This window comes from Gallus gallus, chromosome 2, assembly GCF_016699485.2.
Source record: "Gallus gallus isolate bGalGal1 chromosome 2, bGalGal1.mat.broiler.GRCg7b, whole genome shotgun sequence".
Classification (NCBI taxonomy): domain Eukaryota; kingdom Metazoa; phylum Chordata; class Aves; order Galliformes; family Phasianidae; genus Gallus; species Gallus gallus.
Genome location: NC_052533.1, coordinates 32,326,613 through 32,344,541, shown reverse-complemented (window position 1 = coordinate 32,344,541; position 17,929 = coordinate 32,326,613). Strand labels below are relative to the sequence as shown.

Here is a 17,929-nt window from a genome sequence, read left to right as displayed (position 1 = left end):
CTTTACTGGAGGAATTTTTAGCCTGGCAGTAATAGCATTATAATAACTCTCTTGGCACAAGAGCACCTAGAACCAAGAGGAAGAATCTAGTATATTATGTGTGATTTACTTTTCTCTAAGATTTATGCCTCATAAATATTTTTATCTGGTCTTTGTATGCATCAGTCTGGGAATATGCAAGTGGAGCCTAGCCTGCAGATTTCAGTTTGGAATACACTGCAGTAATTCCCACCAGGATAAGAAGAGAAATTATTCCAGAATTCACCTGTGAGGGGGAAGTCAAGAAAGATGGAAAACCTTTAACATTAAGCAGATGGACCTCCCTCCTTTTATATTGGATATTTGGGATGCAAGATAATAATCTCCCCAGATATTGAAAAGTACAGACGTGATTTTTCGTATCAAAAGAATAAAGTTCAAGACCTAATTTATGAAGTAGAAACTCAGGAATGGAAAAGAGACATTTTTGTATTCTCAACTCTACTTCCCACCACAGGCCAGGCTGCAGGAATTGCATCTGCAAGGGTTCACAGAAGCAACTGTGAACTCACACAGCTGCAAGCCACGGGCCACTTCTTGACACAGTGCTACTTTAGTCTGATATTTACAACTGGTTTCAAAACCTACAGTCTACCAAAGGAGAAAACAGGAAAGGCCACAGGCTCTGCTAATGTCTTAATTCCTAAGGTTCTGAGACATATCTGGAAATAGAACATACAGGAACAAAACAGGCAGCAAGTCCTACTGGTGTCCTCTTTTGGGGCTGATTCAGGGAGAGAAATTTTGCTCTGATCAACTGAAACTTAAATCCAGCCCATTTCATCTGCATCTGTGAGGAAAGGGGAAAACGTTCCTGTCTTCAAGAAGTCCTGGAGCATGCATGAGAGTATAGTATGGAACTGGTATTTGGGAATTCAGAACTCTGAACTGTAAAGGAATGTGTGATTTCAAGCAAGTTGTTTAATTTGCTTTCTGAAATCCTTAAAAAAATAGTAATACCTTCTCTTTTGGCAGCCTTTCTCGGTTAAAGAGATTCTCTGGTGTAAGAGCTGTCTTATTCAAGGTTCTGTATAGAGGTCATCTAATGAGTCTCTGATCTCAGCTGCTAGTGTAATGTTAACAAATGCTGCTTTACTATCACAAAGTGCTGCTCTAGTTTTTTTTTTTTTAAATGTTTTGTGCCAAGCCTGTTCTATCCCAGAGGAATGAAGAAGCAGCATTTTGAATGGAAGCAATAGCAGAAAACCAACATACTGTACAAATCCCAAACTTTTAGTTGGGAGTTTCTATGTCGAAGGGTTGCAGTTCCCTCCAAATCATGTTTGAGACATGAACAGGAGAGTAAAGCAATGAAAGAAAGAAAAGGTAGAGAGGTGACACAGTTTAGGAGGCTTTGCTGGCTCTAGGTGGTGTCTGGAAGGAAGTTGCCATTCTCTTCTCCTTCTTCCACTCCTTGTTTGTATTACAATATGGGGCTAAGAGTTGATCTGTGTTTGTGCCTTCTTCCTGCCGCATATGCACAACATCTGCGGTTAATGAGAATCTGAGAGAAGGTGGTTCTTTCTCTTTCCTTTATCCTTTAGATAATACTTATTCTCCCTCCCCTTCCTTCTGGACATACAAGGGAATGAGGGAGGGAATCTAGGCTGATTTATGTTTTTGCTTTCATGTACAGCTGTATGTGTCTCAGAATATTACAATTAGGTCCCTCTCTCCTGACCTTCCACTAAAGATCCCTCATATTTTGTGGTTCCTAGGCTTCTCAGACAGAAGTAGGATAATAGGCCTGTGATCTATTTCTGCTTCAGCTACTTGCAGGTTTTGGCCAACAGCAATGCTGACCAGCTGCTCCTTGTTTCATGGCGTTCCTGCTGCAACTTTGAGCAACAGGAAAAGAAGCTTCATTCTGCAGTGTTACAAAACCAGTGGTAGATGGTGTTTTTTATTATGCAGCTTTTTAGTGCCAAGTGCAAAATAGGCGTAGTTTCAGAAAATGCTATCATCAATTTCATTCCAACATGCCTCAGCAGAAGCAGCAAAACTGGGAGTCTTGTGGGATATTGATTGTCTAGTTCTGTGTAATAGGTACGGCAGGAGAGGTTGTACCTATATGAAGAATAACATGGAGTCACCTTATTATGACTGGGGCTACATGTCCCATTTCACTTGGCTGCTCATTGAACGAACACTTGCTAAGCTTTCTCTTAAAGAACCAAAACAAAACAAACAACATATGCCATCAAGTGCAATCAGTTGTTGAAATTCTTATATTGATAAATGTAAGTGAACTTGTTTTGTTTGTTTAGTTAGATTTTCTCCCTTCCGCATCTCTGGGAGTGCTCAGTTCTAAAATATGCCCTACATGATGAGGTAAAGCTGTAAGTGTTGCACACTGATGCCTCCCAATGACCAACTGAAAGCAGCACACTATGTATGTTTGTAAAACTTTTCCCCTCCTCCCCGCCATAATATCATCATTAAATCATCCTTTAAGGATTTATTAAACTTAGCCTTTAACATCCAGCGAGTGTCCTCGTGTTAAATTCTCATTTGATATTGTGCAGTGGTTTCATATGGATCTAGCACAGGGATACAGCTGCATCGCTTTAAGATGTTTGGACATGGAGCCAATAGCTCTTGTACTTTTAACACAGTATTAAGAATTCTGGGGAAGTTGAAATAACATCAAGAGTAATGTTGAACTGAAAATAAAATCATTGGAAATGTCAACATATATAAAATTCCATTTACTAACTTGTGATACCCAACAAAATCTTAAATCTTCTGTTGTCTGAAGAGCAAGTGTTGTTGTTTAAGGAAGACATTCTCATTTGGAGGACTTTCATAGTTTTAACAATAATATTCTTAATATGCTCCCACCTCTTTTTCTTGTATTTCTCCTCACACAACTGTATTTAAATATAGCCACAATAATCCAATTCATTTTTGGATGCCAATTAAAAAAATAAATCTATTTTAAGGGACAACCTAAAAACCCAGGAAGTAGGCATCACCTTCCCGAGACAGTGTTTGCAGTTCAAGGTCAGACAATTGATCTTTAACCCACTCTATGTTGTTTAAAGTGGTTGTTTAGCACAGGGGTTGCCTGCTAATATAGTGGCTTTTTTGTGTTTTTATTGGTGGAACTTAATGAGATTACATATATTTTGATGAATAATTGCTGCCATGTAAGCTTGCCACCTACCTACAGTGACTCTTATGAATATTTGATGATAATAAGTAGTAGGAACTTCACTGTGATCCTCATATGCACTTAAAAAGAGAAAAAAAAAAGGCTGCACAGGAATAGCTTTTGTTCTGCTTTTTTGCTTGCAGTGAGCAGTGTGACATTTCTGTAAGTGCTATTAGACATATCTAACATGCTTATCAATACTAGCAGTTTCATTTAAACCATAATTTTATTCATTCAGCAAAGGAAAGCTGCAGGGTGGAAGACACAATTTTTAACATCTAGATTTCTTTTTTAATTTGAGGTAGTTAGACTAGTTAGTCTCATGCTTCCAGCTATGAATTTACAGATGAGAAAATACTCATTATTTTGCAGATGCAGCAATTTTCTGCAAAATCTAAAAAATAATATCTGTAGATCAACAGTCTTGTAGATTTCTGTGGAACGTCTGTGGTCTATTTAATATTGCCTTATAAACCCTATTTACCTCAGCGGTGCTTTACCGTCATATTGCACATTAGGCAACATCTGTCAGTAGCAAGTACCACTTTTTATCATCCCTTCATCTGGGTTGTTTTTTTGTTTGTTTGTTTTGTTTTGTATTTTGGTATGCAGTATAATATATGTTCTTCAGCTTGTGTGTTGTTTCAAGATGTTTTTGCATGAAGCTGTTACTGAAAGTCAGATTACTGATGTAGTTGCGTTGGATTGTGATACTTGGTTTTGCTTGCACGTTTGGAAAAAAAAAAATCCCTGCTTTATTACAGGCTTGCTGTACAGACCACGTTCAAAACACAAGCTGACATTTCTAAGTTGCTTGTTTAATTTATATATTTTTGTTCCAAAACTTGCAGGGGCTGCTACACAGCTATATTTTTTCCATGCTGAAGTGGTGATGACAGCGGTGACAGTTTTGACATTCATAGTTATTTGAGCTTTTTGTACTTCGGTAATCTTGTATAGTAATTACTTTTTCCCATAATCCTGTGCATTATGCGTGTAAAAGTTCATTAATGCTACTGTAGTATTTTTCCTGAAAAGCAGGAGTGAGTTCACGGGATTTGTTTTTCTTTCAGGGAATCAGTTTCCTCCTATCGCAGCTCAAGATCTTCAGTTTGTTCTGAAGGCTGGATACCTGGAAAAACGCAGAAAAGGTAAGTTTAACTACCTTTGTGAGATTTGTTTAGTGTATATGTCATGTTTGGAGGCTCTGTGTGCCAGCATTTGTAGTTGTACATGCAAGTAACTTTATACAGAGTGACAAATAAAATGGAACAGCAGTTGAAATGTAGAATCATTATTATGCAAAAGAAAGACGAATGCATAATTGCTCCTGTAGTGTTAAAAGATGGTCCCATTTCTTTATGGACTGAAAAAAATCATGCTGTGAAAGTCCAGCGTCAGCCATAATTCAGAAACTTTCAAATATTTTTGAAGAAAACATTGGGAATTTATGTAAAAGTACCATATGTTGACTTCATGTTTCAGTGAGCATCAAGATTTATTTTCCTTCAAGAGGGCAAATATTGATCTCAGCTATGGTTCGGTCAATATTTACCTTGATTCAGTAAATCCTATACTGTCACCTCAGTAACCACTTAATGCTACAATAACTGTAGGAAATATTCAGGAAGTTGTTAATAATTTTCTTATATTTAATGTTACACATGAGTTCTCTCTTTATATTATTTCAAATTCCCATTTGTTTCCTCGCCACCCGTTTCTAGCTTCTTTCTCAATTCCACACATTTGTCTTCTTCATATCCAGATTTTGCTTCCATTAATTAGCACTTTTCCTACCTCCTTCCCTCTTCCCTCACCTTTGAAAAGAAGTAACATATTCATGTTCAATAATGCCATAATATAACACAAGTTATATTAATTGCAGACCACAGTTTTCTTGGCTTTGAATGGCAGAAGCGTTGGTGTGCTATCAGTAAGACGGTTTTCTACTATTATGGAAGCGACAAAGGTAATTATAACAATAATGATAAACTATTAAAATGATATTTTGATGAACAAATGAATATGAAAGCCTCAGTTAGAGCTGGAAACTGGGAAACTAAGGTCATTTTTAGAGAGCAAGTGAAATTTTTACAAGATTTTTTTGTTCTTAAACAATGCTTTGAATTTTAGAAATGTATAAATGTGAATACTCTCAGACTCTCTAAATGATGTGCTCATTTGCTAAAGCAGGGAAACTGAGGAAAAAGGTTTAAGTTATTTGTAAAGCTACTTCACATGCCAATAACAGCTAGCTATTAGGCTTGATAGTACTCTGGTGCTTAATTAATCTACTGGACAGCAAAAACTCTTTTTGTCTAAATGGGCTTTTCATTTTAAAATACCTTACAGCAGTTAAGCCATCTGAGTTCTTTAAAGGTGGTTCTATCCAGGAAAATGCTAGTGCTAAAACCACATAGTGGTGTTCCATGTTTCTAGCTAAATTTCATTCTGGAAATGAAGTAATACATCAAACTAAAAGCCAGTCATGGAGACTAGGGCTAGTTTCTGAAAGTGAGTTTTGATGGCCATTTTTGAAAGAATATGGCATAAATGTTGGAATATCACTTTGAATTTTCAAAATTGTCAGTCAAATAAAGCATCCTTTAAATTGCATGCAAGGTGTGTTTTGTATTTCAGGGTAAGACATATGATATAGAATTATATATCTGCAAGTTTTAAAAGTGCACTTTTTTTTCCCCCCCAAAAAGAACTTATTTTTGGACAAACTTTCAATTTGAGCTTTTTTTCTCTTCTCCTTAATGTTTGTGCTACTCTCCTTGAGATTAATGTTGATGGTCTTTTCATATGTTTTTAATTTGATTCAGTTTGTTCCCTTACTCAGTTTGCTGACTCATTTAAACTCATCCTCTCTTTAAAGAAAGAATTAACTTAAGGGTCTAATTGTTTCTCATGTACTCTGGAGGTTAAGTCTAGTTTTCATCTTGCTACAGTTTCCTCTCAAATTCTGTTTCCAGAGTTTTATTACTACATCTGCTGTATGTCCCCTTATAGATCTTTCGCTTTTCATCTGCTAGTTTTTGGTCTTTGGATTAAGGCAGGAAAGCACCATCTCCCCCTCTTCCATGCATTTTCCTTTTGCAGCGACTTTGCTGTCAAGTCTGTGTTGTAATTTCTAATATCTATACTAAAAGGTAAGGCACGTGGAAACGTTCCGTAGCACAAGGTTTGGGGTTAATAGGTTTGTGACATATTAGGAATTGACTGAGATACACAGAGATAGCTTTTCTTTATTGATCTACAGGCAGATGCTTTGGCTTATACGTTTCCAGCTTCTGTAACCTTCAGTTGTTTGGGGAAGATTCTCCTAACCATACCCTAATGTTCTGGGAGGAGTTCATGGTCCATGGAGCACCTTCTAGGAGTTGCACATAGACTCCATGACTAGCAAACAAATCACATACATGCATGAGTTTCTGCCCTGCCTCCACATAACTGGTGCTGTTAGTACAGGAAAAAGTAACACAAAATGTGGAACTGGATTTTCTTGCAGATCTGGGATGACCAACAGTCACTCCAGAATTTGTCTTTAAAGAAGATAACTTTTAATTTGAGTGACCTGAGGTACCTTGCTTAGCCCTCTGACACCATGGTATACACAGAGGTCTATTACAGTTGACATCAGAGTGTGGAAACTGGAAATGTGATTTCTTTAAATCCATCACAAACATGTTTACTACTGACACTGAGCTGTCATGCTGGTGGTTGTGGATACGTGAACTGCTCTTTGTAATGCTCTTCATCTGCTGATTGCCAACATGTGACAATGGGGTGTGATAAGAGAACCTCCAGGAGATCTGAAGATTTCCTGAAGAACTTGATGCTATTCTCCCATTTCTACATGGGAGCAGTAGTACCTGCTGTGGTATGCTGTACTATTTGAGCCCTTCTTTTGTAGTGACCTTTGATGCTACACCAAATGACTTGGGCCATGTGGAAAGAAAGCTGTGTTCTTCACAGCTGTAGGATAACAGTGAAGCGTGCATTTGAATCACATAATGCAAGACAGGAGTTAGACTCAATGTTCCTTATGGGTCCCTTGCAACTCAAGATATTCTATAGGTCTAAAACTGCTGTCATCTCCCGGATTGTGTAGACGGCAGTTGTCTAAATGATGTTGGTCTGCCTGAGCCTGGGCAGTGTTTGCAGGTGTTTTGTATTGACTGGGCTGTGGTTACTGGTAGATTCCAGAGCTGATTCACACAATGGGAAAATTCCCCCTTTGTCAACGTGAACTTGATCTGAAGAGAGACAAGCAGATGAGAGGTTCTATACATGCTTACAGTCATGCTATGTGTTTAATGAGTCATGTAAAGCTGTGTACTGGGGAACATAGTGCAGACAGGTAGCAAGGATTTCTAGTTCTTGTTTTACCTTGTGCATGTTTTTTAAATCCAGGACATGCAGATCACTAGTCTGTGAAGGATAGTTTTTATCTGGTGAAACATATGGCCAAGTCTGAGATTATAAGCATCCTTATAATGGTTCTGATGTGTGCCAACTAATATGTCTTTTTTCCCTTTTCTTCCTACATTTTCTGGTACTTTTGGTGCAGCATTGGATCATGAAGCAGTGTTACTTATCTCTGCAATATAGACAAGTTTAAGCAAACCACCTACATTTCTATTTCCTGATCAGTGATGGAGAAACAGACTTTAGTGGTTTGACCTGGAAGTCCATATTGCAGGAAATGCATGTATTTTTGCCCTTATGCTCTAATATCCATTGCCAGTATGTGGCCTGCAACACTACAGAGAAGCATGTTGAAGTATCAGAGCTGACCTGGATTTCCAGAAGCTTGCCTGGTCCTTACTTTAATAGTCTTTTCTCCCATAAACATTTACTGGCCTTCTCTTCTTTATGCTCAGGCACCTAGGTGGTATGGTTAGTCCTTCAGACCTCGAAGTGCATGCCCAGGAGAGTTAATCTAAATGAATGATCTAACAGCCACAATTTGATATGCCCTTCTGTCTCAGCAAACTGGAGCTACATGTTTAGGAAGGCGGTAATTGATAAACGAAAATGACGATGAAGTCTTGATTCTCCTTATTCACCTGCACTTCAGTTTGTAGTGCTGATGTAGTAGCATAGGAAGGAGAAAATACCCAAATTATTTCAATTTTTTTCACAAAATTTTGTTTTTTAACTGCTAAAATTTGATTTTCTGTGACTAAAGAATTGCAATATTTGTGAGTAAAGGAAGATGCTGCTGTATTTTTTTTCTGTTAGCCTAGTCAGGGCTTAGCATATCTTAAAGCATTTTCAGGCTGTTAATTTTATGTCTGTTTCTTCAACAATTACTGATATCTTGGTGCTTCATAAGACCTGCATTGGTCTGTAGGTTTAGTGAGTCCTCTGGGACAGCTTTCTAACTCAGTGACGTGCAGGTCTGGACTTGAATATAAACAAACGTCTGCCCTAAATAGTGTCTTTGCCTCAATTTCTTGTTCTTTTTTTTTTTTTAATTTAGATTTATCAAAAGTGAAAATAAAAAGTCTGTTGCATTTCAGGTTTGCAGTCTATAAAAAAAAATTGCTAGGCATGCACTTGGAAAGACTTATTCTAGAAGCTGGCAAAGGAATTATCATTTTGAGATACTGACATGCTGTTTTTAGAAAGTATATGGAAAAGTATGCAAAACTACATTTAGCATGAAGACATGTAAACTGTAAGATCTCACAGGCTCCTAATTTCAAGATGAAGAGAGTTAAATTATAGATTCTAATAGTATCTATAAATACTTTATAACTCTCTGAAATCTTTCTGTTTGCCTTTGTTCTTTACGCCTTTCTCTGTAACTTCTTTCCTTTCCAGTCTCCACATCCTCTCTGTTCTACAGAGTGCACTAATTCTTTTTACATGTGCTAATAATATGGTCACAATGCCTTAGGCCTCAAATTTACAACCCAATCATTTCAAGACCCAGTTGAAGGTTTACCCTCCTTTGTTTCAAAAGTTCCCATGAACTCAGTTACGCAAGGCTACTTCAAAACCCTTTTTGTCTGCTTCCCTTGAGACTCCCTTTTCCTAATGTAATATTGGCCCTGCTTCCGTTGTTAACAACATTTCACTTTTTCCTTTTTAAGATACATGAAATTTATATGTAATGTTTAAATTTAGAAAAATGTTTAAGGAGGCTCTCAAATTTCATTCAGATCTGTATTTGTTCTCCTTTAAGTATTGCCTTGCCCCATAGATTGATTTTTCTCTAAAATGTTTGTCCTAACTTTGACTTTTTTTTAGTACTTAGTTCCCAACTATCCGCTCTGTTGTACAAGGTTTTTACCATTCAGAATTTCTGATGCAAAAGGGGACGCACAGACCCAGATTTATTTATTTATTGATGCATACCTGATATAGAGTGAAGGGAAGAGGATGAGAAGATGAGAGTAAAGAGCAGCTTATTCTGAAATGAGATCTGACCTAATGGTGGAAAAACTTCTGCCTAGTGTTGCTCATGTTCTTTCTTGCTTTTACAAAACTGATCAAATTATATTTTTGCATTGCTGTTCTATTTTGCACTGCGACAACCTAAGGTTTTCCTGTGGTTGAATTGCAATGCCCTATCTTGCGAAAATGAGAGGCAGGAGGAATGTTGTCCTTCTTCAGAGAAGTGTGTTCCGTTCATATGTCTCTCCCCAGTCCCTTCCTAACATGCTGTTGAATTCCTGTCTAGGGAAAAACTCTGGTACTAATTTGGAGACTCAAAGTGAAAGTGACATCTCAGTAATGTAAATAGGCTTCCTGAAGCTATGGACATTTAAGGCTCCTGCCATTAGGAACTAGTACATCTAATTTTTGGTCTCCAAGTAAAATCTAAAGATCTTTCAAGTTTTTAAACATCAAAACCTGTTATACTTTCAGTGAAGTACAGTCGCCTGAAAGTATTTGTGATATAAACATTTTCTGAATGGGAAAGTTCACAGAAGTTACACCTGCTTAGCTGCAAGCATTTCCTAAGAAATGAAGTTGAGGTGGTCATCAAGTGTGATGATCACAAGATGGCCCTGCCTTCCAGCCCACAGCTGACTACTGTGCCTGGCCAAACAGCTGCCATATATCAGGATTTGCCCTGTGGCAGTCAGGTAACAGGGTGGGTCTCCAGTCCTTCCTTGAGAGGTCTATTCTACAGGAGCAACTGGGATTTGTAGGCACTCGTTGCCTGTCATCATCAGTAGATGCAGCTGGGCAATTAACTGGCCTCTGTCTTCCTATTTTGTACTTGTGGAGCTACTTCCCAGGACATACTGGGTCTTTGGTTTGTGGCTCAGGGACTGTAAATGCATACTGAGTCTTTCTCCCAACTTTGGTGAGTTTATGGTCAGGGCTGTGAAGTATTGCATGGTCTTGAAATTTCTTTGTGGTCAACATTTTAAGCACTTGTGCAGAGCTACACTGGGCTTTTATCAGGGGTACCTTACTGCATAGGTAATTAGAAGCAAAAGTAGCAAGGATAGGACTAGTCTGCTGCCATAAAGTGCAGTGAGAGAATTTAATAGCAATGGAAGTATGATTTTTTTTTGGTGTATTTCAAGTGATTTTGAATGGCATATCCTGGGAGATAAGAAAAAGACAGGATAAACAAGAAAACAAACAAATACAATGTGAATGCCATGCACTGTGTTATTCTTTTAATATAAAGTATAGCACCTTTCTTTTTTAATTTTAATGCTCTTTGAAAGAACTAGTACCAGTACACAGATTAACCCTCTGAAACTGTAGTACCGTAAAAGGGATCATCTATGTCATGGGAAAGTATTCTTGGAAATATTCCAAGAAATTAAATTTGAATACTTGCCTAATCTTTATCTTGATAAAATGTTATTACCTTTTCAACCTGATGTTTGTTTATTCTGTCTGCGTGCTCCTATATTACGGGGGTTTACAATGGGAGAGTGAGAAATTAATGTGCTCCACTTCATCTTCTTCCTGAGGTCACAAGCGAAGGAACAATAAAATTTCTAGGCTGAAATGAATTTCATTAACAGAAGATCTATTTAACCTATTGCAAGTTATTTTTAATATCTGCCTTGGTGGGATTCCATGAATTTTGCATCTGTGTCCTGATTGATGTAGGGGTGGAGAATTGAGCAAATAAAAAATATCAGTACTGAATCTTACTACTTAATGAAGAAAATTTACCGTTACAGAAGGGACCAGAGGAAGGGAATAGAACAGTGCTCTGGATTTGCTCATGTAATTTTTTAATTTGCTGTTTCCTTGCCCTGGGTGAGAATTAAGAAAAAGATGGAAGAAAGCACAATGTAAGATTGTTAGGAAGGGTATTTGTGTAGGAACTGCCCTTACTTCCACTGATGTTTGTGTTGCTGTTTGCCACGTTCTGCTCCTTCAAAAATTTTGTTCTTTCCTATTTTGTCTGCCTATAGAAGCTGTCTCCTTTTGTTGAAAAACACGAGCGATGGATGCTTCATTTGCTTCTGTTCAGCAGTAGTCACAGTGTTGTTGTGTCTAATGCTTTTTGTTAGTTAATGCATTCCCCTTCTGCATGGGGAAAAAAGACAAACAACATAAGGATCTATACAATTTTATTTCATTTACATCTGCACTTTGTTCTGGGACGCCTGAGAAAAATGTGACTGGTGATGCCCATATTAGATTGAATGCTGTACTGTGATCACCAGAACTTGCAAAAACAACTTACTTCTGCTTTTTTTTGTTTTCTTTTTAATATCCACCAAAACATGCCTTGGTTTAAAGTGCTCAGGAGCACACAGGTGTTACTTGCCTACCACGCAGAATATTTAACTCAGGCCTATGCTAAGTGTTACTTTTATAAACCAGAACCCTTAAAATTGAAAAAGTAGAATTGTCTTTAAAGCAACCACATGGCTCTACATAATAAACTGTGGTAGGGCTCAGTACTTTTATTAGCTAATTAAACTGTTTTGAGAAAAATGCTTTGGGAACACACACCTGAACTTATAACAGAATTCATTCTATACTTCTACCATGTGGAAAGGAAGTGCATCTGGGAGTGGGTGGGAAGAAAAGCTTTTTCAATTGCTTTAAAAGGAGTTTGAAGTTTATTTTTTTAAGTAAAGTGGTTAGTTTAGGAGGGAGCTCAGCAAGCTCTCAGCTAGATGAGTTTTCCCATTGGTTTACTGAACCTGAAAGAGACACTGATTTATAGGAAGCATGTCTCACAAGTTCCAGTTCTTGGCTTTCCCTAGGTACAATTGTCATAACATGCACTTCTTTCTAAATAAGACCACCATCTGCAAGCACCTCTCTGTGGAATTCTGTAGTCATCCTACAGAAAAATATACTTTTTTGTACATCTTCCTTTAAAGTAAAGCTTTATCTCCAGAAGTATCACCTAATCGTTTTGCTAAAAAACCTCCCTGTTCTTTGTAAAATTCATGAAATAGGAAAACCAAATCTGAATAAACGATAACCTGCTGAGCCACTTGCATTCACTGTTGTAAATGAAGCTCTAACTTTGTTTTTTATCTCCAACAGACAAACAACAGAAAGGTGAATTTGCCTTAGAGGGCTACACCATCAGAATGAATAATAGCCTTCGGAAGGATGCAAAGAAAGATTGCTGTTTTGAAATCTCCGCTCCTGATAAGCGCATTTATCAGGTTGGACTTTTTATGTCGACTTGAAATTAAATTGATAAAGCCTTTACAATTCCAGTTACCGAATTAACATTTCAGTAAAACAACTTCCACTGACATCTTAATAAAAAAAGGAAATCCATGCTTGCTTATGCTATATATTCATATATTAGGGAAAAAAAATCTAATTAAAAAAATATATGTATGCATTCAAATACTATCATTTTGGACAAGAACAGGGAAATCTATCATCTTTATCTATTGGTCATTTCAATGTTAGCATTTTAATGTCTATTATATAGTATGTCTGTATTATTTCTTGGATGAATTAAGTCATGGAAAAAAAAGTTAAACAAAATATCTATCAGTGTTAAATACATATTGTATTGGCCATGGCTTTGCCAAGTATATCTGCTTAAAGGCACGTATCAGCTGTGCAATTCAGAGATCTATCAGCTAGACATCAATATGGAATGTAAGTTTAATAAGTTTTAAATATCTGAGATTGCAGTTGAAAGCCAGTTAATTAAGCTGTCAGGTAGTGTGTTGGAGTCTGACAAGAACATTTTTAAGAAAACTGTACCCAGCAGTCTAAAGAAATTCATGGGTGTCTTCTAATTGTCAAGGGCAAATTTTGTTCATCAGTTCTGGCTTTGACATTGATGAAGAGAAGCAGCTTTTTTTCTGCACAGCTGCCAGCTGCTGATCAGAGTTTCAAATCCATCATCCTCTCCTTCAATTACGTAAATTTGTCAAAATTAGCTTTACATTATAAGAAGCATCCTTGCAAGAAAAGTACCAGAAGACATGAAGAGAATTACTAATGGTTTCTTGAGGAAGTGACGAGAATGCTACAGACCCCTTTTTTGTTGCTAATGAAATTGTTCTTATGTTTTTGTCATTACTACTACTTGTTATTAATAAACATTTAATAGTTTACAGCTGCCACTCCCAAAGAAGCAGAGGAATGGGTACAGCAAGTGAAATTTGTAATTCAAGGTAAGCCAGCCAGAAAAGCCATATCCTTTATTATCAGTACTGCTTAGTGATGGTAGTGCTGTCCATTAACAGGTCTGTCACGTTTGTATCTCTCTTATTACCACTTATCCAAGTTTTGAATAGCAACTCCTGGTTCTCAGTCATCTTGCAGCTTTTACATGACTTTTCTCCTGATGCAATATATTTGCTTCTCTGTCCAAGAATACCATATAGCTTGAAAGCTTCCTCTACGAGTGTTATAAGGAAAAAAAATGATTATACTGTGGGAACCAGCTTGTAGAATACAAATAAATTATGTTTTCATTTTGAATGAATTTCTTTTAGTTTTCTTATTTAGGAAATGTTAACTCTGCTTTTACATAGATATGGAATCTACTACTATTCCTGAGGAAGAGGAGGAATATGATGATGTTGGACATGCAAGCGGTGAGCCAATAGATGACAGCATTTATGAAGAACTTCCAGGTATTGTTGAGATTCTTTTTTTAACCTATGACCTGTGACAATTTTGTCTTCCCTGCTTCTAGTTTGATAACCTGAGTGAATAAAGCAACACGATGACTAAGATACAGATTTCTTTTTTTTTTTCTATGACATTAGATATGTCTTTAACCAGATCTGAGTGAGAACAGTTCAGTTTTCTTTAGCAGGGGCATCAAAATAGTGCAGAAAATGTACAAGTGGTCTCGAGGGACTTTTGGCTCATTAACATTCTCTAGTATATAATTTTATTTTAATTAAAAAATCGACTTGCGTTACAGCTTTTTCTACCAACCTGCCCATCTTTTTTTTTTACTTTATTCATTTTGGCATTTATATTAGGCAAAAGTTTTCTGTCACTCCAGCTGCTGCCCAATGCATATCTTAATCCTGCAAGAAAGCAATGTGTTGGCTTGAAGGGGCTCTGGAGATGAATTGTAAATAAAGACAACGTGAGTACTGACATGCTTTGTTTCACATCTTCCAGCATGGCTATGATGACACACAAGATTTTAGCGTGAACAGCTTTTGGAATTGATTATAGGTATTCAAGTGATAGGAAGATGATGTTTGGTCTTGTTTGTATTTTAAGAAGCTATTTTAGAAGTAATTATTCAGCCACCGTTAGTTAACAAATAATAATTTAAAATAGTATGACAATTAATAATCACTTTGCGTGGCACAACATTCTGCATCCCTTGCTGTTTGAGTCAGTGCAATTATTAGCAATAACATGAGAGAAAAAGCCAGTAACATCACATGATGCTGACTAACTTTATTTATCTTCTAGATTGAATATTCTGTCTATGGGAGGCAAAAGAAAAAAAAAAAAACCCACCACCCAAACATTTTTAAGTTTGTCTTGATTTTCATCTTAAGGTTGGTTCAGTGAATTGTGAGAGAAGAAAACATGAGAGACGTACTAAAAAAAATTCAAAACTACTGCATAGAGTTGGGAAACTGTGGGAGAGCTTCTGCAGTGAATATAAAATTTATGTTAGGGGACTTAATCTTAGAGCAGGAGTAATGCACCCAAATACTGCAGTACTTTTTGGATGCTTAGGCTCTTACAGAAGATGATCCTTTATGCTTGCTTACATTTTCGTTAAGAAAGCTCTACGTGTATCCTGGGATAATTTTTTTCTTCCTTTCCTGAGATTTCTCTTATGTTACCCATTTGTTTGAATGTCAAATAGGAAGTAGGTTTTACGGCAGTAACACATTAAATATTGGTGGAGGAATAAAATAATTTACTCCCATGATCTTGGAGTTTTTCATTTTCATGTTGTGAATGAGAGAATACCTTCCTTACTATATGCCTTCTCCATCTTTTTTATTTTAATTGTAAGCTTTTCAAGAAGTCTTACCTTGTACAGTGGAGCTCTAATTTTGGCTGTGATGTGTTGGTGTAACTAGAAAAAAAAAAAAGAAATTTGCTATAGATTTTGAGTGATGATAATCTATTTTTCTCTCCCACAAATGTACTTCAAAAGTCATTTGCCTAAATGGCAGTAAAAACGAATGTTTCTGTTGCCCTAGATCAGTCTTTCGCTTCTTTATCCATACCATGTTAAAGAGGATTAGATGAAGTGCTAGTTGACAAACCTCACAGGAATAGGCCTTACTTGGTTCTTGTAATTCCGTTTGCTTAAACTGATGGTAAAAGAGTATACTCCACGTTGGTCTCACCTGGCTTCATTAGGCCTTGTTGATAGTAGGCTTTTAGTTCTCACTGACTGTCCTTTTTATTTTCCTAGGTAAGTGAATGTATTCTTTTTTCCTTTCATAGTCAAAAAGTGGAAATCCATTATCCCTGCTGTTGGTTTACTTTCTAATCCAGAGCAAATAAGAAATTTTGAACTCTTGTACCCTTCTGTCCCCTTAATAGTTTCTTATAGAGCCCAAAAGCCAATGCTAAACTCTGGGATGGAGAAGACACATGCTAGATCCTTGTGAGGAGGAAGAAGAAATTTATTTTCACTTTGTATTGATCCTCAAAGCATCGTAATATTAGGTCCACTAGCTTTCCACACATCAAAACGTTAAAGTGTTGTACTTGAGGTACACAGCTGATTGTACCTTGTCATTATTTATCTGGTTGTAATTTGCCATTTCTCAAGGAATCATTTGTGTAGTCTAGTGTTTTTTTTTTTTTATATCAGCATTTCAAAGCAAATTAAACCAGTTCATAATGCAGTCAATTTTCTAATACTGGGCTTAGTATTGCAGTAAAGGTGTTTGGATTAAGGAGAGGATATGTATATTTTCTTACTATTTTGAAAAACTGAGTATTTTGAAGAAGTGTGGCAGTAATCAGGATGGGCTGGTGCAGTACTCACTAGCTACTACATTGCTTTCTTCCCCCCCCTCCCCTCTCCATCTCTCATGTAGCAGTAGACACTGCAGAAAAATGAATTTTCCAGACAGGAGCTCACTAGCTTCAATCCAGTATCCAGAATAGTAATAGTCTATTACCTATTAAAAGCTTAGATTTCAATGGAATTAAATTTGTGCTGCTTGCTAGCAGAAGAAATAGGTTGATAGTTGGAGAGGTACAAAGAGAGGTGAAAAAATGACTCTTTATCTGTTAAATCACTTTCTTCTTTAATGGCACACACGAATTCATATTTACTATAGAAGCATCTTTTGCCTGATTCTCAGTCAGTGTGTTTTACTGTGGTTATTTATGTGGAGCTTAAAACATCAGAACTGCTAAAGCTTTTCCAACTTTTAAATCTTCCTTGTGAGATTCTTTAGGGGGATAAAGAAAAGCTTTATACTTTTTCTAACAAACTAAACCATTGTTTTATTTTAAATAAAAGTGCATATGGAAAACATAGTTGAACAGAAATAAAAATACTGTCAATGAGGACCCATTTTGGGCTCTTAAAATAGCTTAATTAGCTATTTATTTTCTACTTTAGTACACTGTACGTGGTTTTGATGTGACAATTATATATTGCAGTCCACATAACTGATTACTTGTCTGTAACACAATAACTTCTCAAACTCTAGTGTTAAACCATGTTATATATGTGTGTAGTTATATCTGGATGCCTAGTCTTTAGTCTAGTGGTGCTTAAGAAAAAACTACAGAGTTGTGCTTGTCAGGAGATAGTTGTCATTTGTCAACATTTTGTCCTCTCTTATCATTCCTGAAGACCAAAATTTTTTAAATAACCTGGGATCTTAGTGACATAATTTTTAAGGGCCTTCTCTCCTTCATTCTTTGGTCTTACATCTATGTGGACCACATACATGAACTTGCAGTACTAACCACTGCCTGCCACCACGATCATTTCTGAAACATCAGTTGTGTTCTTTTCATAACAGTCTTGCACAACAGGAGGACAGCAGTCTTAATATAAGCTCTCATCCTTATATTAATTTTCAGTGTTATCTTTTTCAGTTCTCATTCTGCTTGCGAACTTGTATAATAGTAGTAGTTTCCAGTGGGTACAGCATAGCTTCCACCAAAATGATTCTAAAGATAGGGTTTGATGATCTCTTTGGTGCTTCTTGGTAAGGCTGGAAATCCCAAGTGATGTGGTATAATACAAATCTGAAATTTCTGGCTTTGTGTCATTTAATTTTAACCTGTCCAAAAGATAGAGAATATTTGGGTAAAAGGACAGTGAAATTCAGTGCTGTCAGC

At 36.7% G+C, this 17,929-nt stretch overlaps 1 protein-coding gene across 4 annotated transcripts in view; it reads left to right on the top strand.

Annotated features, from left to right (window-relative positions):
- The window catches only part of SKAP2 (src kinase associated phosphoprotein 2), a 108,654-nt gene that overhangs the window by 61,759 nt on the left and 28,966 nt on the right, over positions 1–17,929 (top strand). For all 4 annotated transcript variants that reach the window (XM_004939360.5, XM_040696534.2, XM_046937937.1 and 1 more), the window contains 5 exons: positions 4,267–4,344; positions 5,079–5,162; positions 12,695–12,819; positions 13,731–13,794; positions 14,158–14,259. In XM_004939360.5, the coding sequence (XP_004939417.1) occupies positions 4,267–4,344; positions 5,079–5,162; positions 12,695–12,819; positions 13,731–13,794; positions 14,158–14,259 (453 nt within the window). The remainder of the gene's footprint in view (positions 1–4,266; positions 4,345–5,078; positions 5,163–12,694; positions 12,820–13,730; positions 13,795–14,157; positions 14,260–17,929) is intronic.